Source organism: Chaetodon auriga, chromosome 16, assembly GCF_051107435.1.
Source record: "Chaetodon auriga isolate fChaAug3 chromosome 16, fChaAug3.hap1, whole genome shotgun sequence".
Taxonomy (NCBI): domain Eukaryota; kingdom Metazoa; phylum Chordata; class Actinopteri; order Chaetodontiformes; family Chaetodontidae; genus Chaetodon; species Chaetodon auriga.
The window spans coordinates 16,819,207-16,841,799 of record NC_135089.1 but is presented as its reverse complement, the minus strand read 5'-3'; the positions used below and the strand labels follow the sequence as shown (position 1 = coordinate 16,841,799).

The 22,593-nt window shown below is 44.2% G+C and overlaps 3 protein-coding genes across 4 annotated transcripts; 1 reads left to right on the top strand and 2 right to left on the bottom strand.

Moving 5' to 3' along the window:
- The first annotated feature begins 1,204 nt into the window (after positions 1-1,204).
- On the top strand, positions 1,205-9,404 carry pmm1 (phosphomannomutase 1). The gene is made up of 8 exons (XM_076752722.1): positions 1,205-1,591; positions 2,432-2,549; positions 3,698-3,774; positions 4,088-4,179; positions 4,469-4,568; positions 5,294-5,369; positions 7,767-7,882; positions 8,085-9,404. The coding sequence occupies exons 1-8, from the start codon at positions 1,508-1,510 to the stop codon at positions 8,205-8,207; spliced, it is 786 nt and encodes a 261-aa protein (XP_076608837.1). The 5' UTR covers positions 1,205-1,507; the 3' UTR covers positions 8,208-9,404.
- A 723-nt stretch (positions 9,405-10,127) lies between these two features.
- csdc2b (cold shock domain containing C2, RNA binding b) lies at positions 10,128-16,098 on the bottom strand. Of its 2 annotated transcripts, none has more exons than XM_076753522.1 (4): positions 15,918-16,098; positions 13,660-14,045; positions 13,015-13,137; positions 10,128-11,961 (listed from the first exon to the last, which is right to left on the bottom strand). In XM_076753522.1, exons 2-4 carry the CDS (start codon positions 13,839-13,841, stop codon positions 11,799-11,801), a joined length of 468 nt encoding a protein of 155 aa, XP_076609637.1. In that variant the 5' UTR covers positions 13,842-14,045; positions 15,918-16,098; the 3' UTR covers positions 10,128-11,798. The 2 variants fall into 2 exon arrangements, with proteins under 2 accessions (XP_076609637.1, XP_076609638.1); XM_076753523.1 differs by having other exon boundaries at positions 13,660-14,041; positions 15,918-16,055.
- An 810-nt stretch (positions 16,099-16,908) lies between these two features.
- Positions 16,909-20,127, bottom strand: polr3h (polymerase (RNA) III (DNA directed) polypeptide H). The gene is made up of 6 exons (XM_076751625.1): positions 19,743-20,127; positions 19,069-19,165; positions 18,866-18,952; positions 18,205-18,268; positions 17,746-17,980; positions 16,909-17,652 (listed from the first exon to the last, which is right to left on the bottom strand). Exons 1-6 carry the CDS (start codon positions 19,851-19,853, stop codon positions 17,602-17,604), a joined length of 645 nt encoding a protein of 214 aa, XP_076607740.1. The 5' UTR covers positions 19,854-20,127; the 3' UTR covers positions 16,909-17,601.
- Positions 20,128-22,593: the final 2,466 nt, after the last annotated feature.

Below are 22,593 nucleotides of genomic sequence, written 5' to 3'. Positions count from 1 at the left end.
TAATCTTCCTAATGTATTCTAGTATAACTGATCTCATCTAATACATACATAATCATACATAATCTATCTAATCTAATCTATCATAATCTAATCTTTCTAATCTAATCAATCATAATCTACTCTATCTAAGATAATCTATCCAAGATAATCTATTAGATTATTCTAATCTATCTGATTTTATCTAATTTTATCTAATCTAATGATAATGTAATTTCATTAAATCTAATTTAATCTAATCTATTTGTACATAATCTAATGTAACATTAATTATATGTTATCTAATCCAAATAATATAATCTTGTTTTAAATAACCTAGTTGAGTCCAATATAATTTCATTTCATTTAATAAATCAGATATTATCTTGTAAATAATAATAGAATAGATTTATAGATGAGTTTTTTTTGTCATTTTCATCTAAAATGGGTCATAAATGTATTTTATAAGTATGATAACAGTGTTAAAATAAAGACCATATTAACAACACCTCCTGATGCAGCTGTCAACAGAAGATTGGAGCAGCTCTGGTTGTTAAATTTGTTTTAGACTATGCTCTCATGAGTTAAAGGCTGTCTTCGTTAATTTAATCCCATCAGTTTTCCTTCTGCAAGTCCTCATACAGTGATTTAATCAAGATGGAAGTAATCAACGCTATTGCATAAAGCAGAATGCAGCAATGTGTGTGAATGCTGTGAATATTTAATTTAGTCTTAATAGTCTTCTTTTGTTTAATTTGATTTAATAAAGTGCCCTTTCTTAAAAGTTACACTTGGCATGTCTCCATGTTGTTGTGGCCAGATCATAACACTCCAAAAGGAGCAAGAACTACTGTGGTTCAGGTGTATTTGGCAAATTTCATACATAATGTTGGACAAATATATCACTGTTTATGAATATCATCATATCTCTTGGAATTTACATGCACTTCTGTATTTTTACTTCTATTACATGTTTATTAATCATCAGTAGGCTCTGTTATTTTCCTCTCATCGATAATTACTCTGCTGTGGTATTGTACCTCATATCGTCTGTGGCTTCCTGGTCTGTTCTGCGCGGTGTTCACTTCACCTGTGGGTAAAATATCGACAATCACACTGAATATGACGCCCGGCTGTTGAATGGCATGAAACTGAACCGCCCCGCCCATTTAATTACGTCATCCCGAGCACCCTGGCTGTGATTGGCTCCCGTGTGAGCTACTGTGTTGCAAAAGAGGCCAAACACATCGCGCGCTGTGTTTGTGTATGAGCTGAATGGTGCCACTGAGCCGAGCCGAGCCGAGCCGAGTCGGCCAGACTGAAGGACTCGAAGAAGAAGTGGCTGTCAGCGCGCACCAGAAGAGATAATTTGCTGTCTGTAAAAACTCCACTTTATTTATTGTAATATTTCAACAGACAGCTGAAGACCCCGAGTCCTTTTTTACGGGTTTGCTCGCACGAGCGTGGATCTGAGACGCTTGCAACCTGAAGAAGAATTTACAAACCAGCAGAAAACCTCTAAGGAGGAGAAATGGAGAAATCAAACGGCTTCTCGTCGGACCGAAACATCCTCTGCCTGTTCGACGTGGACGGCACTTTGACACCGCCTAGAGAGGTGAGCACACATCCAATCAATCAATGCTCCAGCAACGCGTTATTGGTTATTGATCATCACACGCTGTCCGTGCATCCCCCTGCTCTTCTCTTCGTTATGAGCCTGTGAACTGTTTGCAGGACGGGTTGACAGTATGTGTCCTCTTTACCTCATGCACTGATTTCACATTTGTGGGCTCTGCCCCCCCGCACACACACCAGTGTCCCCCCTTTGCTGTTTATCTACCAGCTGTGACACGTGGAAGGGCTGCGTGGTATGTAATGTATAGGACTGATGGTGTCTGTTGGCCTATTTACTGTCTGTCCTGCCTTGAGAGACATGGAAGCTGTCCCAAAACTGGCTCTTCACCTGGGCTTTAATTAGTGCTTTTTTAATGTAATGTACTCCAAATTCTCTGGAGGAACACTGAAATAAGTGCCATGTTTTTACCTCGTTTTTGAGTTTTAGGCAGTGAGGTCGGTGTGGAGGATTTAGGGAAAGAAATCAGCTCTTTTATTATTCAGTTGAAATAATTTAAGATTTATTTCTTCTTTTCTTTTGTCATTGGGTTTGAATGCTTGGGTTCATCTAGGGTAACTGCTGTGTGTGTGTGTGTGTGTGTGTGTGTGTGTGTGTGTGTGTGAGAGAGAGAGAGAGAGAGAGTATGCCAGCTCCCTCCTATTACATAACGCGGCCTCCCCTGCGTGCAGCTTTTTCGTCCATATGTCGAGATAACTAGAAATGTGTTCCAGATTGCAGCACCACAGAGGCAAAGTCTGCCGTCACGTCCTCACGTCTTTCTCTGTGACGATGCTTCAGTGACTCAGTTTAAGGAGCACCGCATTTTCCTGTGATTCGCAGAAAATCGACCCACAGCTGGATGAGTTTTTCCAGGCCCTGCGGAGGAAAGTGAAGATCGGCATCGTGGGAGGGTCCGACTACTCCAAGATAGCAGAGCAGCTGGGCGAGGGGGATGATGGTGAGCAGCCCTCTTCCTGTCTTAAGCTCAGATGGTTTGAGCGCTGTGTGCCGGATCAGTCACCCAGCTGATACACAATATATGACCTGATGCTTTTTATTATAACTTCTGCTTAATGGACACCAGTCTACAGGGGGAATTTAGGATTCAGGCCATGTAGTTTGACTTGGTACTTTGAGTGCCTGCTATGCAGCTTAAAGGAGAGTAACACAACCCACTAGACTCACTATGAAAGGTTAATAACACAAGACTAGCAGTTTGCTCAGCCTGGTTATCTTTCTCTTCCTTTATCTCTTGGCTAATAAGTGTGTCAGGCTGACTAATTGCTGCATTTCAGCTTGTCATGCATGACATCTCAACTCATGTGACAACCTCATTAATTTGGTCCTCACAGTGCAGCGTTCAGTCTCCCAGCTGAGCTAACGCACGTCTGCACGGGCGGGCTTGTCTACGACTAAATATCAGACGACAACTGGAATGAAGACATGTTGTGCTCAGAGGGAGCCATGTTTTTTTCCTAACCGTGCCAAGTGTGCTAAAGGTCAATCTTTTCTTACTTGTGGTTGCTGTAGCTGCCGCATACTGTGATGATCACAATCACACTCCAGATGGGTCGAACATGTTGCTGTGACATTACATTATTACAGTGTTTTTTATGACGTTATCAGATCAAATGTGTTACACCCTGTACGAACAATATAATCACCTAACAGTTAACTCCAAGAGCTGCAACAATAATATTTTACTACCTCTTAACCCAGTTAGAGGAACATTTTATTATTTGTCAAGTTATGACACAGTCCAGCAGCTATTGTGTTATCAGATTCTACACGCCCGTTTCATTTTTTGCAGGATAATCCTGTTTTGCAGGTGACTGCTGTGTTTTTACTGTTAAAGTGATCAAAGCAGCTCCTTCATTCAGGCAGCGCTGCACACTTTTTTTTCCCACACAGAGCAAAGTGAGTGGGAAGGTAAAGGAGATTAAACCTGACTTGTCCAGGCAGTGTTACATACACTGTAATCTGCCTCCAGGTAAATATAGCAGGCCGTTCTGTTCTTCCATACTCAGGCCTTCGAGGAGGAGACTCTGCTAATTTAGTCGAGTGCGAGCACATTTAGCCACGTTTCTCCTGCCTCCTCTTTTGCAGTGATACACAAGTTTGACTACGTGTTCGCTGAGAACGGGACAGTGCAGTACAAAGATGGGAAGCTCCTCACAAAACATGTAAGTGGATGCACACAGTCACATGTTTCAGTCTGGTATGCAACACATTAGCTATGTTGAGAACAATATATGCAGCACTACAGACACGCCCCTACAGAGCAGATGAGCCTATAAGAAGTTAGATCAGGGTTGAAATAGATATGTTGGTGTAAGACAAGTCTGTTGTTTTACAAAATGTTTTTTGAAGAAAAAGTCCATGAATCAACCTAGTTGACCTCTTCTCTTCCATCTTGATCAACTATATTGATACACAGGCAATTTCTTATCATTTAATCACTTTTGTTTATGAATGAAGTGCATTTTCACCCATCAGGCCATTCAGAACCAGATCGGGGAAGAGCTGCTGCAGGACCTGATCAACTTCTGCCTCAGCTACATGGGACTCATCAAGCTGCCAAAGAAGAGGTGAAACTTTGATCGAACTCACAAGCCCATCAGGCCACCAGTGACTAAGTCCCTCAGGGGGACACACACAATCACACACACTCACCTTTGACCTGCATTCCTGCTACACAGGAATGCCAATTCCCTTTATTCATCAGCTCTGACCTGTTGAAGCAGGAAAAAGTCTCCCTCTTGTGATCTCCATGTAGGAATAAAGCTAAGACGCGGTTGTATTATGTCAAACCAGACGCAGGTTTCTACCTCAGTTAAGCAACATGTCCTTTAACCATCCGTCCTTTATTGCCTGCAGGGGAACGTTCATTGAGTTCAGGAATGGAATGCTCAACATTTCCCCGATTGGTCGGAGCTGCACGCTGGAGGAGCGAATTGAGTTCTCTGAAATCGACAAGGTGAAATATTCAGTACATGAAAAGAGACCAAATTATCGCTGTGCTGTAAAGGCAGAAGACAGCAAAATGTACAGTGTTGGACGAAGTAGACACATTCCTGCGTTCGAGCAGTCAACCCCTGTGATCATGTGGTTTGTGGGTTTGCACATCATTCTTCTGCTACGGCCACTGCTCTTGTTTGTGCTGTAGTTCTGCGTTATAGCACATGTGATAAGATTAGACTGTGTGGAAAGGTAAAACAGTGTCTTTGGCTGCTTGTAAAGTTCAAACTTTTTGTGCTGCTGTACATGTAACAAGTCAGTCTGGATGACGCCGTTGGCCCCTTTGCCTAAATTGCAATGAAGTTGAAACCGACCGGAACATTCAGAAAATGTGCAGCAGCGAAGCTAAACAAACAAACTTTACACATCATGCTCTGAGAGTCATGGACCACCTCTCAGTCTCTGTCTCTCTGTTTCATGAAATGTGCACAATTAAGCAGACAAAGAGAGGTCAAACAAGATTGAGCTTTCAGGACAGCTTAACAGGCTGACCATTGATGGTTCACAGAGCCGGGCAGAGGAGGCAGATAGCAGCAGAGGAGGAGAGGTTTAACCCTTCAGCTGCTCGCTGTTGCACTTAGATCCTCTGCTACACTCATGCATGCCTCTGACTTCTTCGTCTTGTGTGTGCGTGTGTAGTATCAGAGCTGGCAAAGTCTGACTGCTGTGTCACTTTCTCCACAGAGAGAGAAGATCAGGGAGAAATTTGTTGCTGCCCTGAAACAGGAGTTTGCTGGAAAGGGACTACGCTTTACTAAAGGTGAGAGAGTGGAAAGCTGAAATCCCATTTACAAACTCTCACATGTGGCAGGGCCTCAGGCAGACCAGCAGTGTTCCTGAGTGATGGCTGACAAATGCTAAATGTGTCACTGAAGCCAAAACAACTTCAGCCACTGCTGTTTTTAATTTAGTAAGTAACCACTATGTAATAAGGTCCAAACAGTGCTTTAGCTTCTCTTCAGCAAAGTGAGCCAACACTTGATTTATGTGTCTGATGAGAGAGAGAAATCACATCTGCATCAAAACATACTGTACGGCCCCATTTCCCCAAAAATGTGCAAAACAAATAAAAGAGAATGTCACAATGAATTGAACTGCATCAGTAGTGAGTGGAATGAGAGACACAGTGAGACCAGGCTGGTCGTCGGTGGAGGCCTGCACAGGTGCCACCACTTTACCTGAACGACCCTCCCTGACTGCAGGCTCCTGCAGGAAGAGACCGGCTCAACCACTGCATAGTAGCCTTGGAAATTATGTTCAAATCAGCTTATCCTCATGTGTTTGGACATCATTAACTCAAGCATCGTCTTCCTAACGGCATTTCTGTTTTGATCCCTAGAGTGTGTCTCTCAGGTGGAAAAGCATGTTTACAGAAGTGTAGTGACAAACCAGTTTTACAGCAAATCTGTCTGATTGTCTATTTGTCTCTCATCTCTGTCCTCCCTCTGCCTCCCATCTGTGATGTGTGGAGGACCTTGTGCCAGACATTGGAGCCCTCAGTTAGCTATTACACACCCTTGAACACACTGTTCCCACTCTGGCAGCACGGCAGCAGTGAGGTGAATCAGGAGCCTGATGTTTGCTTACGTGCCCTGCGAGGTGTCAGCCTGTGCTGGTGACGCGTGAAAGCTGCTCACAGTTCAACAGAAGAGACAGACAAGCTTGTTTTTCCTCCCTATTCTTCCTGTTATCAATCTCTGGCACGTAGCAGAAAAGATTTCAAGACAAAAGATTTCATGTCTGCCAACGGAGGTCATATGACACAAAGTTTCGTCGTCAAAGCCCTGGCTTTTAATGTTGCTTAGGAACTCTTTTGTGTGCACTGCACACACACAGGTTGCTGAGGCGGAAAGCTGCAGTGACATCTGGGCCATTTGCAGACGTTTCACTGTCTACACTGTTGACTCTGACACCGAAGAGACAGCCGATGTGTCCGGAGGATATACAGAGCTTGAGAGCCATTTGTTTGCCTTCCTCTGTGTTTATCTGCTTCTGCTCAACTGCCCTTGTGAGACGATACCTCCGATCTCTGCAGTAGCTGTTACATAAACCTGCTACTCTATCCATCTGTGAGGAACACTCAGTGTTTTCATTACAGGGACTGATGATCTGAGGTGAAAGCTATTATCCTGAATTGATTATTCCTCATTAAATGATAACAATCACAGAGGATGAGATGCAGGTACAGAGAAGAAAACCCTGAGACTTGTATCTGTATCAGTGTTGACGTTCATTTCCTTCAATTACTCGCTTTCCACACAGTGGAACTAGATTTCCCCAAGTACTTGTAACCCTTTTATATTGAGGTAGGTTGTGTAATTTACAGTATTTGTCAGGGGCGTAGCAGCCCTACAATCATTGCTCAGGAGTGGACAAAGCCGACTGGGGGATGGGCTGCAATATATGTGGTTGAAACACTGTGGTGTTTATAGTGTGGTTGAAGGTGTTTGGGATGGAGGCGTGTGGAGGGTGTGCGAGAGGAACGGCCCCCTGATTGGCTGGGCGCCGGTCAGCTGTTCCCTTTGTATTGGCTCTCTAAAGCCCATCAGCTGAGATAAGGCAGTGAGAAGAATTGAAGGGGGGAAGGGCGAGAGAGTAGACTAACAGGGAAATGCTGCAGAGCATTTTGGAGGAGACTTTTCAGCTGGATTACACAAGTCAAAGGTCACCACGGTCGTCTGACCACAACAACAGAGCTATTTCTGTGACTTGTAAGAGGAGAAACTAGTCTAAGCTGTGATGAGAAGCAGAGCTGGACTGTGTAAAAAAAAAAAAAAAAACATTCTGCAGAATGGTCCGTTCTTGTGCGCCATCCTTTTCCCAAAAGCCGTGTGTCTCCCTGCCAGCAAGTTGAATGAGTCAGACCCCCTGCTGGATAAAGAACCAACAGTCCCCATCAGTCACAACCGCTGCTCAGAGTGCAAATAACATGTGCTCTGCAGAGCTCGAGGGGCTGAGTGTAAATACAGGTGGAAGCAAAGTGTTTACCAGTGGATTGACTGTACTGGTGAATAAAATACTGAAAAAGATGCTTATATGTGTTAACTGATCTCAGAATGTTTCATGTTCCTCTTCAGAGAGTGTTTTCTTCTTTAAAGGTGCATATGAGTGTACATGATTATACATGCTGATAACAGCTGTCACCATCTTGTTTTAGGTGGTCTCATCAGCTTTGACATTTTCCCAGAAGGCTGGGACAAGAGACTGTGTCTCGAGGTGCTGGAGAGGGAGGGTCTGGACACCATTTACTTCTTTGGCAACGAGACCTCCGTTGTAAGTTCATCTTGGCAAATGTTTACAGGAGAGAAGCCTTGTCGCGCGCTAACCTTTACGATATCATTATGTGCTGAAGCATTAAGATTTCCCTCAGTTTCTACTAAGGGGTCTTGCAAATTCAGCAAACTTTGACCAGTGTCAAGTCCAGCAAGGCTGGATAAAATGACTTATTTGGACTTTCTGATGATTCTCTCTTTAGGGAGGAAACGACTATGAAATCTTTAACGACCCACGGACCATCGGTTTCACGGTCTACTCTCCGAAGGACACGGCCAGGCTCTGCCACGAGCTTTTCTTTGATGCTCAACCGCACGAAGTCTGATGTCCTGAGCTGCTGCTGCACCGCCCCCCTCACCCCCCGCCCTCGACCGCTTTCCCCACAAACCCCTCTGAATGCCACCTGTGGGTCTGTGCTGGTACAACAGGAAGCAGCTCAAACCCAGACAGTTATTCAACTGCTCAAAGGTACCACTACTGATGATTTTCTCCATGTTATTAATATGTGTACTTACTTGAAATACAAACGGACAGCAGCGGGGTGATGTGACTGAATTTGGACAGTAAATCCTGCTGCTTTTTTTAAAAAAAAAGGGACACTCACTGAGGAAGTACTGCAGTGTCACATCACTGCAATGTGTAGCATGTAACATAGAATTAACCAAAAAAAAGCTTAGAGAGATTCTTGAACGTTCTGCAGTGTTGAAAGCTGTTACTCCAACAGAGAGTATAGAGCGATGTTTTGCACTAATGTTGGCGTGATGTAATACCAGTCGTTGGTATGGTCTTATTGAACACTACTGGAGGAGGTGATAGGAGTGAGAGAGAGCCACATTAAAACAGGTGAGGCGACCTTTTAGGAAATGAGATATGAGCATTAAAGAGTCTTTCCTCCTCCACAGTTGAGGATCTATGAATCATTCCAGGTATTTTAACGTCTCTACAGCTTTCTGAACTGGGTGTGATTCACTGCTGGTGTACTGTATGAGTATCAAAGGTCTGTTTTAACCCCACAAAGCTGCTGGAAATGAAAGAAGATTGCTCGGGTAGCTTGTTATGGTACTCTCGGTTCTTTGTGAAGATTTAGCAGATTTCTATTTAAAACTGAACATTACTGACTCAATGAATTCATCTTAACCAGTGAATTAAGCTACTGTGACCAGGTCACTCCACAGACCTCTGTCAGTCAGTATGACAGCTTTTTATGTAAAATATTTTTACGCTGTGTACTGGGCAATCGTATGTATTGATAATGATATATGATAATGATCCTTCAATGGTTCATTATTGCAAATATGAGGCTTATGATGAATCAGATGCAGCAGCTGCAGGTCTGGGTCTGCCTGTAAGCATTCTTCCACCCTCAAAGACTACAGCGATCATGTAGACGAGGCGTTTATGCACAGGAAAGCTTTTAATGTGTCGCTGATGCTAAATGCAAGATCGATCGTGTCATTTATGGATAAAAATGTATTTTGTGTCTGTTCATTGTAATAAAACAGGTTTGATATGATTTCACTGACCTCAGCTCTACAGTGTCGTTCTTTACCTCTTTTACATCTAACTCGCTCACAGACCCACAAACGCAGCACGCTCTCAGTAACAGGGCTGCAGACTCTCCACAGGCTCGCCAGCATGGACTGTCAGTCTGCCACAGTGTCTTTTTAATTTCACCACTTGGAGTCGCCAAACACTCGTGCTGCAGAAATACAAAACCATTCAACTTCTGGCTGCATAAACACCAAATGCATCATGTGCTCTCCTTTCCAATCATCAATGTCTCGTCTCATCTTATTCAGACAAGTGAGCCTCTGAGTCCACTCTGTCCACAGTAGACTCTTCTACCAATGAATAGGTAAGCAGATAATTAGCACTTAAGTTTATATTTAGCAATTATTTAGCAATGAAGACACCCAACACTGCTAATCTTATTAAACTGGTTTCTTTTTGAGCTTTTTTGTGTCCACCGTGTCTGTAGAGGACAGAAGATACACTGACACTTATGGCAGTGGGAGCTCTTCTCAATATCCAGCTGTTAACAGACACAAACAGCAGCTTTAAAGGGAAGCCTTTTCACCTTTCACTGCACCTGCCCTGTATGACAGTTCAGTCTGATGATCAGGCTTTGACAGGACACGTCCATAGTGAAGAGGACATTATGGACGTGTCTCTCATGTTGACAGCACTCTTCCTCTTCCTCCCTCAATCTCACGTACATGCAAAGAAACACAGCCTCCACCAGACCTGTGAATCATAAAATGCTTTAATGTACTTTCAAGGCTCATTAGAAGTAATGGTGTGGATCACCACCGCAGTGACTCATCAACAAAAGAAAGTGTCCTTTGATGCGACAGAAACAAACAAAATTTAACAGTGAACAGATTCAGGCAGCGACACTGACAGAGAGACACGATGCATAGAGCTATATGGAACAGAGAGAATAGAAAATGACATACACAACAGCACATGACTGAGAAAACCTGAATAACTACATATAACACTTCTGTGACAATCATCTCTATTGGCACAAACTATGAAGTCATGTAGTTCACCGTCACGCAGACTACGCTCGTTACATCACACACAGACACATGTTTCTCTAATAATAGAAAAAGAGATTAAGAAATAGTTTCGTTTATCAGTAAGTCGTGGCTCCAGACGCTCTCAAAACAGGAGCCTTTGAGCAGAACAACAAAAAGAGAGGAACCTGACACTGACATCGGGCGCTGTGGCAGTTTTCTTAGTCGAGTGCAACTTTTGACTTTTACCCAAAATATAGAGCTTGATCTGAGGACACACACAAATCTGAAAAGAAATCATCAAATAAATAAGTCACATAAATAACCACAAACAAGACAATACAACCAAGGATATGCACTTTTCAGGAAAATTGCTTTCCATTCACAGTATTTTTTTATTTTTTTTTTTATGTTTTTGAGATGTACTTGGTTTAATGTGATCTGCCTTCTTCAGTCCTGATTCCTAACTTGCTCTCACCTTCAGTTCCCTTCTTCATTTCAAATCAAAACTTCCACTTCTTTCTCTTGTTTCTAAACTGGTGACCTGAAACTCAAAAAGGATCATAAGACGTCCCGTCAAACACAGAACCATGTGCTGCGTATTTTTAGAGCTTTCTATTATTGAGTAGATTTCATTTGACTTCAGCTTTGCTCTGCTGAGGACTGTCAACCTGCCCTTTCAACTGCCTTTCCCCAAACTACTTGCTTTTACCTCCTGTGACTCTGTTGCTGAACTTGTTTTTTTCTCATCTTTCCAACATCTGCACTTAAAAACAGATCTAACATGACAGCAAGTCATCTGACCCACACTTGCACTCAACATGTGATCCTGGAAACTGCAGGGTGGTAAACAAGTGCATAACAGCTGCAAAGAAGGGAAGTAAAACTGAATCCAGCCTTTTGTCCTCAGTCACTCTCTTCCGTGCACATACCCTCGGCTGTCGTGGCTCAGTTTGCAGATCTGCACCACAGTTTCAGTTTTCCTGATGTTTTATGTTGGACGCAGCCGATCGACGTGAAAAATGAGGCCCCTGGTCACGTTACCCCTCCATCTCAAATCTGATTTTTTATTACTGCTGTCATGACAAAACTATAAATACATTTGTTTTTAAAAAAAAAAAAAAAGTCTTCTTCTAACAATGAATAAATGGTCAGTTTCACATACAGAGCAAATTCATCAGCAGACAGAACAGAGTACACTGCATCTGCTGTGAGTGGACAGTCTGTCAGCACCACCTGCAGCTGAACTGTTGACCCTCGTTAACACTTTGCTGTGTAGGTAAAACCAGTTTTTAAAAAGAGCACAGAATGTACCCACGACAGGTCCTGCGACCCCCCACCCACCCAGCCCTGCCCAGCACCCAGCAACACCACCCACCAGACCCCACAGCTCAGGCCTACGAGCTGATGATCTGCCCGGACCAGGTCTCGTGCTTCGTCCCTGGGTTGAGATGTGTGATCTTCACGTCCACCGCCTGCACCTTCAGGTTCTTGGGCGGGACCCGGCACACTTTGTACGTGACCTCGTCGCCCTCGACCGGGACGTACTCCCCCTCGATGCTGAAACAGAGACAAATCAGGACAAGGGTGAGTGCTGCGTCACGCTTCTTCTACATGAAAGGTTAAAGATGAATCATAAGGCGGGAAGAGCCATCACACATGGGATGATAGTCCACGGGCACGCGAGTCCACAACAGGACGTGTGTTTGGATTTTTCTTTTTGTTTTTTTAACTTTCACAGTGTAATAATGTGTTAATGCACAGGCACTAAGCCTTCAACATTCTCTTATCTTTTATCTCTATGTTATCTGTCCGAAGATAAAACATCTCTCTATCACCTCTGCATCTTTCGACCTTGAGTTTGTTTGACACTTTCTGGCATGCACAATGAATTCCTGACTTTCAACCCTCCACTTCCTGTTTGCCAAAGACATATCAAGTCAGTCCCCATAAAACCACAATGGTTTCACTTTTGGCAAAAAAAAAAAAAAAAAAAAAAAAAATACATGTCAAAATGTCTAATTATTCTTTTAAAAGGCACTTCACAGAGTGTGGTTACACACACACACACACACACACACACACACACACACACACACACACAGATTGTCGAAGCAAATAGAAATCTGCTGGAGCTCTGATAATGAGGAAATTTGAGACAAGATAATCGTTGGACTTTCAGACCCACGACGCTTAGATGCTTAGCGATAAGATAACTGGATCATCCTCCATAATCTGTTTGGTGGAATGTCACAAATTTGCTTTTGCTGAGGCTGCAGAAACACTTGATATTCTGCTTGTCCTGAATAAAAACTTTGAATAAAACCAGAACAGAGAGTACAGCAACTTCTCTGTACTTCCACTTATTGCAGGTGACACAGAGTCCTTGGAGAGTTGGGAAAAATAGCTTTCCCTTTAAAAAAAAACACATAAATAATATTGTTTGCTGAGTTCTTACAATCCTGAGTTGACGCTGCAGATCTGCAGCCAGTTTGTGTTGCTATTTGTAATTCAGATAAGGCATGATGTGTTTCTCTGATTCTCGGAGATGATGGCTGTGACATCTGGATGATTTTGTCTTTGGGGAGTGTGTTCAGTGTTATTGGCACTCACTCTGAGATGTGAACAAAGATGTCTTCGCCGCCGTGGGAGGGTCGGATGAAGCCGTGACCTTGTGACCTGGAGAAGTTCTTACACACTCCCTTGAACGCTGGACCTGAGTGAGCACGCACCGTACTGCAGGCAAAAACAGAAAACCAAGGAAGTTCTCCCATAAAACGACTCATCTCAGTACAGCCGACTGACAAATTGGTTCAGTATGACATGAAGGAGCCGTTTAGAAGATCATGTTTTTTCTTTTTTACGTGATACAATTCAGGGTTCAGGCACTTTTGACAAGGCAGAGAAACAGATGAGGACAGAGAGGATGAGATACTACAGTATTCAACCTTTCTTCAGACCTTCAGACCTGCCACCATACGTCCATGATTAGAAACAATTAATCAATTATAACGTCAGTTTGGTTAATGACTAATTGCAGTGGTGGGAATGTTCAGATCCTTTATGCAACACTCCCTTAGCAGCACAAGTGACTACAGCTGTCAGATAAATGTGTACCACTCTCTCTAAAAAAGCACTCTTTTAAGAGTGTTTAAAGACTGTAGGGAGGTAGGGAACATAGTAGTACAGACAACAAGTTTTTAAGCAAATCTCTTCTTTGCAGCACATGCTTATAAATAATAAGACAGTCATGCTCACGCTGAGTATGTGCGGGTGCGTTTGGTTGGCAGCGGACTGGGTAAGTCCCTGGGCAGCGGCTGCTCCTTCCCTTCCTCCCATACCCGGCTCCCCTCCCTCAGGAAAGGGAAGGACAGGGTGAGCGAGGTGTTGGGGGAGCGCAGCGGCGTCCCGGAGGGTGACGTGAGGCTGGGGTCTGCCATGTCAGATGCGACGAGGAGGAGGAGGAGGAGGATGGGGGAGGACGGTGTGGATGCAGTGTTGGACGGGGCCGTTAGGCTGTGGATGGGCTGCTGACACCGTTATCTGTCTGCTGATGGATCTGTGAGTCCGTCTGCTCGGAGAAGCCTGCCTCAGTGGATAGATCCAGGTCAGCTCTGTCACTTCAGGTCTGTCAGGAGGACTTGCTGTGAGGAGAGGGACCACAGAGAGGATCAGAGAGTTGTCATGTGGCTTTAGACATGATGGGGGAGGGTGGGATGAGAGGGGTCATCCAGTCAAGAATATTCAAGTCAGAACCCACGAAAAATTAAGGAACATTTCCTGTAATGAGCTTTGTACCAAAGGCCAAGATATTCAGACTTTTAATACGTTTGGGTCCAAAAACAGTGTTTTAATCAGACCAAACCTCCAGTTTGCAACTCAGGTTTTCTGTGTTGTCTTTGAGATATACCAGGATGACATCATCAGGGTTATTTCCTCAGACTTGACCAAAAAAAGAGCAGGTTTTTCTCTTCATGACAAGGAAACTGATCTTGGGATGTGCAGCCCTTTAAATCCAGCCCTGAATTTTCATCATTAATGCTGAAAAACAACTTTCCTTTTCTCACCTGGAGCTTTTGGGAATTTCCCTTCGGCTCAGTGCAGCAATCAGCGTTGCACTGCAATCCCACACGATTATCATAATGCAAGGTTTATCTCTGAGGCCGCCCGAAGCACAGTATTAATAAATGTGGAGATTAATTTTTCATATCTACTCGGTGTATTACAGGGTGCTATCATTGTATGGTGAGTATGCAACACACGTGGGACTTCTGCTCATTACTTCTGTATCTCTTTTTATTTTGTTGCAGTTATTAAATTATTAATCAGCCCACATGTTTTTGTTTTTTTTTTTTGGTTTTTTTTATCACTCACTAATACTAAAATCCACAGCAGGTGACCTTGCCGCTTTAATCTGGTTTCTCTCTACAGTGATATTTTCAAGGTTAGACCGAGGAGGCAACTGGCTGATCTCCAGTCAGTTTTCAAGGATGGACACAATGAACACAGTCCGGACAACTACAACCGTGTCGCTCTATACATGCATACGTGGGTGCGTGTATAGGACGTTTATTTATTTATTTATTTATTTATTTACGCCCACTCCTCTGTGATGATGCAGGCAGAGCTGGAGCACCGCACGCGGCGTGACGTCAGAACAACCGCAGCACGCCGCCTTCAGTGGTGCTTTAGTGACGTCAGTGCCCCTGTTCCCAAAAGAACAATTGCATGTCCTCGAGGAGTACTACAGCCACAACAACCCCAGCGGCACCACAGCGCACGTTCCGATGAAACACACAGAGGTCCCGACAGATGATCAGCTCCAGCGCGAGGATTACTAATGATGATAATGACAGCGATCATAATGACAAAGTACTGACTCCGAGTTTACGCTCATTCACAGACAGCAGCTGGAGAACATCTGGATGCCCCCAAATGAATTAAGAGGGTGATGGCTCCTCTGACCCAGGTCGAGGACAGATCTCTTCCCTGTTCCATCATTACGAAAAGGCACGGCTCGTGTGTGTGTGTGTGTGTGTGTGTGTGTGTGTGTGTGTGCGCGAGTTTGTCCCGAGAGTTGAATCCATGCACCTCGCAGCACCTAACGCGTAAAATCCCACACATACATATTTGTCCGTTTATTCTCCCCGTTTTTTTTATGTTATCCAATAGCAAAGTGCATAAAGACATGAATCCATGTTTCACAGCTCAACTCGTCTCTGCAATTTCTCAAAAACGTGCGAACGGGGAGGAAAAACAAATCAATGCTGGTAGATAATAGAACTTGGACAAAAGCGGGATGAGGGGTCCGCTCACAAAGAGCAGCTGGCGGTCAGAGCTGGCGGGAGCGTCCATCGATCAGTCCTCAGTCCAATCACAGATTCACGGAGAATAAAACGTCTCTTACATTTAGCGGTTCTTCTGTCAAGCATGCAAACAATACAAACAAAGCCTCACTAACACGCTGCCCCCCGCGGACACTTCAACATGCATAGATTGGCAGAAATGTTACTTACTGCATTGGGTGCGCTAGTAGGTTGAGGACGATCAGTGTGTGTGCGAGTGTGTCTTTAAAGTCGGTGTGTATTATATAACGAGTAATTAAATAAATAAGTCGAGCAAATCCGCGCAGACCGATGGAAAACCCTGATGTGACGGTGCCAGGGCTGCTGAGTCTGCGCAGCTGGCGGAGATTCCGATGGCGTGATGCGACAGAGTGTGTGTGTGTGTGTGTGTGTGTGTGTGTGTGTGTGTGTGTGTGTGTGTGTGTAAATGAAATGACTTTCTTCATTCCTTATCATGTATGTAATCTGATGGGGGAACAGTGGGCTCAGTGTGGAGAGCTGTTTTCGCCTCTGCCATGATGTCCTGATGTTTATCATACTGTCTCATGCAGCTGCTGCTGTCCTGCTCTGCTTTAAAGGATGCTTTATGTCCAGGACCCGACTCCAGTAATGCAATGGATTTGGGGTTTTACAAGTTTATCTTATACCAAATATGTCCGGAAAAAGTATAAATACAGCTTTAATGCTCAGAGGTGTACACATTATATATGATAGTTGCTCTGAGTCTGCAGTCACATTATTTACATGGTAAATGATCTCATCCTGTTCTTTAGCTGTGAGCACTCTGTGGGCATATTTCTGAGTCAGGGGTCACATGCATGCATACAGCATAGAGCCCAACCTCGTTTCACAATACACAACCTAGACAAACCTTAACTGGCTATGTGTTTATCACATGAAACACAGCCGGCTGCACTTCCGCTTGCACAACAGACAGTATGCGAGTATGCATGTATGTATGTGTGTGTGTGTGTGTGTGTGTGTGTGTGTGTGTGTGTGTGTGTGTGTTGCAAACTGAGCACAAGTGCGAGTGCAGAGATCTGCTCTGACTGAGCACGACCGCGTCCTTTGCCGCCCTTCAAACTGCAGGATTTAAAGGCTGGTCACTAATCCTGTTTTTATGTACTTCCTATAATCACACAAATTCAGAAACCACTCGCGCTGATGATACGCCCTTTTACTGTGAGACAAAAGCAGAAATACAAAATATTTCAAAATAAACTGAGGATGTGTGCACAGACACCCGGGCTGGAGGTGACGGTTCAAACAAAAGGGAAATCTTTTAAGTTAAAGAAAATAGAGATTGCTGCATTGTTACCTTCGTTTGGATCTTGATAATAGATTAGAAATCTGACCCGCAGGTCAGTTTATACATATATAAATAAAAAAAAGTCGTTCCCCCTTATTTCTCTCATCTTAAAACTCAAGTATGAATTCCGTTTGAGCCCTGAAAGTCAGATTTAGTGACCTGTGTATTTTCGGCTCTCATGAAGCAATGATGAGATTGAAATAATGAACGACTTAATCATTATTTTCTTTTGAACTGGGGATCGAAATCTCATGTGAAATATACCAAATGAATGTAAATGTCCATTGATCATGATGTTGTTAAATATATGGTATATTCTACATGTAGAGGTGAAGCTGGTGTGTTAAGGGCAGTATTTAAGACACAGTCAGGCTCAGTCACTTTGCATCGACAGCCTTTTGGTCCAGAAAGCTGCTCGACTTTGTGTCTGGACTTTTGGATCCAGGCAGCAGGGTTCAGCGTCTCCATCCGTCTCTTGTCTGTCCAATCAGTCAGGATGGTCGATCTGTTCACGACCACCAAATATCCTCTTCATCCACGGCGGTGCTAATTGTTCCACCATGACAGCAACCCGAGCCCCGGCTCACAGATGGTCCCCTGAAACAGCAGTGCAGTGGGTCAGTGTGGACGTGACGCTACCTTTCATTCTTTTTGTGTGTTCTGTGTGGTGTTTTCAAAGCGTGATCTTACAATCAGAGTGTACGGTGCCTCTTTCTTCTCCACGCTGTTCTCTGCCGGCGGTGCCGTCGACTGTCCCGGTTGCGCCGGTGTGTCTGTTGCTGCCACGGCCGGGCCCGTCGGCGACGTATCCACAAAGACTTCATCCGTCACCCGAAAACGGATCTCCTCTCCCTGGTCCATGTAGAGGTCATGGGCCCCCTCGTCCGTCTCGTACTCCCAAAGCCAAACTTGCTCTGCTTCATCGCTGGAGCTGGAGCTAAGGACGGCTCAACAGTCACAATCAATTCTACAACCCAGATTTCAAAACAGCTGCGACGCTGATGTCTAAAACATGAATAAAACCAGAAGCGTTTGCAAACAAACTGTCTTCACAGACAATGGCTTTACAAAGTGTTCCTTATGTGGCAAAACTGCGCTTGAGGTGGAATGACTTCATTTCATTTACAGGAACATTTTCAGTCAGGATACAACTTTGCAGGCTGCTGAAGAGATTCTGGTGGGATGAGGATGTCATCAAAGAAGCCCATCGTCACTGTGAAACAGAGAGGGATGCAGTGAGCGCTCAGTGTGTCTGGGTCATCTGTTACGGGTGAATGCAGGGACATGAGAGCCTTCATGCGAAAAGGTTTTAACGTTTTCTCTTTTAAGCACAATTCAGACTGTTCAGTGAAGCTTAACTTGTTTTCATTCTTACATGTAAGTTACTTTATGTAAAAACTGAATCCCCAAGAGGAAAGACTAATCCATCTGAATGTCCTGCATGCACCAGGCAAACCTTTATGGTGATTATGATGTCACTGTGAAGTTGACCTTTGCCCTTTGGGACATAACATGTCATCACTTCATCAATTCATCCTGTGAGACATTTATGTGAAATTTTGTAAGAATTTGCACATGACCTCCTGAGGTATTACCAAAAAGGTGTTTTGTGAGGTCACAGTGACCTTTGACACTAAAATCTAAGCTCATCCTTGAGTCCAAGTGGACATTTGTTCACTGACGAGTACAATAATAATCAGTTGAAGCCCGGTTTCCTCACGTTTCTTTCCTTTCTGGTGTAATGAGAACATTTGCTAACACATTCCTGGAGACTGAATCAAACAGGCTAAAAACAGAAGAACGTCGTTACCATGAACTCCCTCTTGGCTGCAGTACTTGATCTTGCCGACCAGGATCTCATCGAGAAAAGGGTGAAAAACAACATATCTGAAATGAACTGACAGGAAGAAACCGATTAAAACCACAAAAAAAAATCACAAGGGGCAGTAAAAATCCAGAGCGCGGCTCGATGTATGAAGAGCCCCACTCAGAGCGACGCCACCTTCACGGTACCTTTGGTGTGTGAGGCTCCGTCTCCTGGGAATATATAGGAGTCCTCCAGTTTCGTGATGTCATACAAGCAGATGCACAGGCCAACGTTGTAGACCACCTGAGGTGATGAGAGCAGGTCACAGGTCAGCAAATTACACAGGAGCTTTGGCTAGAGTGTCGCGACAGACGCTCAACAAGCCAAACAGACGATTCTGTGCTCACATACAAAGTGCAAAACACTAAATCATGAGCTCCATCCTCAGAGCACACCCACCTCAAATTAGCATTAATTTTGTGTTACATGCTCGAGAGATTTTAGATCCTTTGAGGTGAGTTTGTGATTTATACGAATAAAAAAGGCCTCATTAGCAGTAAGAGGATCACTACTGTACACACTCTAATGCTCTTTATAAACACCACTGAAGCTGCCTCAGTGTATCTTAAATACATCTTAAATAGACTGAATGACAAAGAGCTTTCAGTTCATCCAATGGAGGGAGACTTTAAGTTTTAAACTGACTTCTACGCTCATTTTGAGACGTCTGTCATTGGCTGTGATGCTGATCAGGTCTCTCACATAATAATCAATAATAATGCATTCTCTCTCTCTCTCTCTCTCTCTCTCTCTCACACTCACACACACACACACACTCACTCACTCACTCACTCACTCACACACACACACACACACACACCTTGTTGGCCAGTTTCTTGTTCAGCTCCTCCGCTATGGCCTCGTTCAGTTGTCTCTGGAAGTTCCAGGGAGGGATCCTGACGGTGTCGACCATCTCCACCAGCACGAACATGATGCGGGCTGCAGACTGAGCAGGTAGTCGCTCAGACACACACTCAGAAACACACTCACTCACTCACTCACTCACACACACACACTCTCACACACGGGGCTGCTGCGGTGAAACAGCCGAGCTGAGCTGTTTTCAGGACAACATTTCTGTTATTCCACAGCGGAGACAAACATCAATGACGGTTTACAGCCTAACTAAAGAGAGAAGAGCTCAGCGATCAACAGCAGACTCAGAGGGATCCATGATGTCTCCACGTGATAGTTTACGGCAGGGCGCTTTTACGACATGACGCAAAACTTAAAGGTACAGCGCACATTTTTGTCCAAATACCACAGACGCAAATTTTCTGGTACAAAACTGTTATTTTCTGTTGACTTAAAGGTAATGAAACATAATGTCAAAACTATTCAATCATCTGTTTACGAAAAGGCTTTGAAAATGTCTATAATACTGTTCATCATTTGTTTGTTGTAAAGCACTTTGAGGTGCATACAGGCAGTTGAAGTTAACTGTGCACCGTAGATGCTGTCCAGTATCGGTATGGTATGATTATTAGGGCCACGGGGCAGCCACGAGCACTACTGCCTACAGCAAAGCTGTAGACAGTAGTGCTCGGGGCGAAGCCCCGAGCACTATTGTTATCCTGCGTGTTTTTTCTTCTTATTATTATTAGGGCCACGGGGCAGCCACGAGCACTACTGCCTACAGCAAAGCTGTAGACAGTAGTGCTCGGGGCGAAGCCCCGAGCACTATTGTTATCCTGCGTGTTTTTTCTTCTTCTTATTATTATTATTATTATTATTATTATTCTTCCTCTTCCGTGTCAAATTTCGATTCGCTACTCCTCCTACAGTTTTGGGAGCACCCACGCAAATGTTATATCAAAACGTGCGTCTCGATCGGGATCGGTGTGCTATTATTTTTCTCGAATTTATCGCAGTTTTTCGCGACGTAAGTCGCGAAAAACTGCGATAAATTTCCCATAAGAAATGAATGGGAGGCGGTAAAAATTGTCGCACTTCTTCTACTGGCTACTGCTCCGGCATACTTTCACCTAGAGACTCCATTTAAACTTTAAATTGTAGACACAAGTCTTGTCTATTGCTGTATTAAGCCACGTTTTGATAACTCATGTAGTTTTTGAATAATCCCTCATCAATGACCATGAGCGTTTTTGGAGAAATTCTCTGATTTCAATGGGTGTGTATTGCGCGGACAGTTAGAGGCTAGAGTGGGTGACATCATCGCTAGAGTGGGAGAGAGCCGAAAAAAATGCCCTGATTTTTGCTCTTTCCACGCTCCTCCCGGCCACAGTTTACACTCTACAGGCGTGATTTTTTCCACAGTTGTAGACAAACTTGTCCTCTCTCTCACAATGTGATCGAAAAATCTGTGAGAGTTACAGAATTTGAATTAGCAGCCTCTAAGCGCGGCCATGTCTGTCTCTGCTCCCCATGCACTCCAATACAAAGATTTTCGGAGAGAAGCAGAAAGGAGCCCCGTTTTCAACTCGCGACTGTGTCCACAATATATGCTGTAGAAGCATAAAATTACACCAAAACGTTCAGGAAGTCCTCAAGGCGCTCACGGTGTCTTTGTTTTTCTGATAGGAGCTTCCGTTCTCTCAGGAGAAGCCCAAACGTGAGAGGAGTGCAGAGGCAGAAAATCGCTCGTTTTCTCCGCGTTTCTGTCTGCCCCTGTCTGTCTGCCCCTGTCGTCATGGGCAACCGGCTTAAGTTGCCGTGACAACCACTGAGCCTCAGTAGTCAGAGTGGCAGAGAGCCTTTTTTTAACTCCAGATTTTCTGTCTTTCCACGCTCCTCCCGGCCACAGTTTACACACTACAGGCATGATTTTTTCCACAGTTGCAGACAAACTTGTCCTCTCTCTCACAATGTTCTGGAATAATGTGTCAGACTTACAGAATTTGAATTAGCGGCCTCTAAGCCCGGCCACTTCTGTCTCTGTCTCTTTTTCTCTCTCTGAGTGCATGTGTGCCTGAGTGCTGAGAGGGGGCGTGTGTGTGCGTGCGCAGCTGGGTCTCATAGAGCATGATTGGGAGGGGCTCTGAAGTTGCTGTGGCAACCTCTGAGGCTCAGTACCTCTGTGAGCACTTCTCTCTCATGCTCCCTCACACACAGAGAGGCATAATGGGCATATAATGAAATGTATATGTACGCGGTCGGGCAGTAGACCCCGTGGCCCTTTCAAAATTTCCCGCAGGGAAATTGTCTAGTTATTATTATTATTCTTCCTCTTCCGTGTCAAATTTCGATTCGCTACTCCTCCTACAGTTTTGGGAGCACCCACGCAAAAGTTATATCAAAACGTGCGTCTCGATCGGGATCGGCGTGCTATTATTTTTCTCTACAGAATACGCGTTTTTCGCGACGTAAGTCGCGAAAAACGCGTATTCGTTTCCCATAAGAAATGAATGGGAGGCGGTAAAAATTGTCGCACTTTTTCTACTGGCTACTGCTCCGGCATACTTTCACCTAGAGACTCCATTTAAACTTTAAATTGTAGACACAAGTCTTGTCTATTGCTGTATTAAGCCACGTTTTGATAACTCGTGTAGTTTTTGAATAATCCCTCATCAATGACCATGAGCGTTTTTGGAGAAATTCTCAGATTTCAATGGGTGTGTATTGCGCGGACAGTTAGAGGCTAGAGTGGGTGACATCATCGCTAGAGTGGGAGAGAGCCGAAAAAAACGCCTAGATTTTTGCTCTTTCCACGC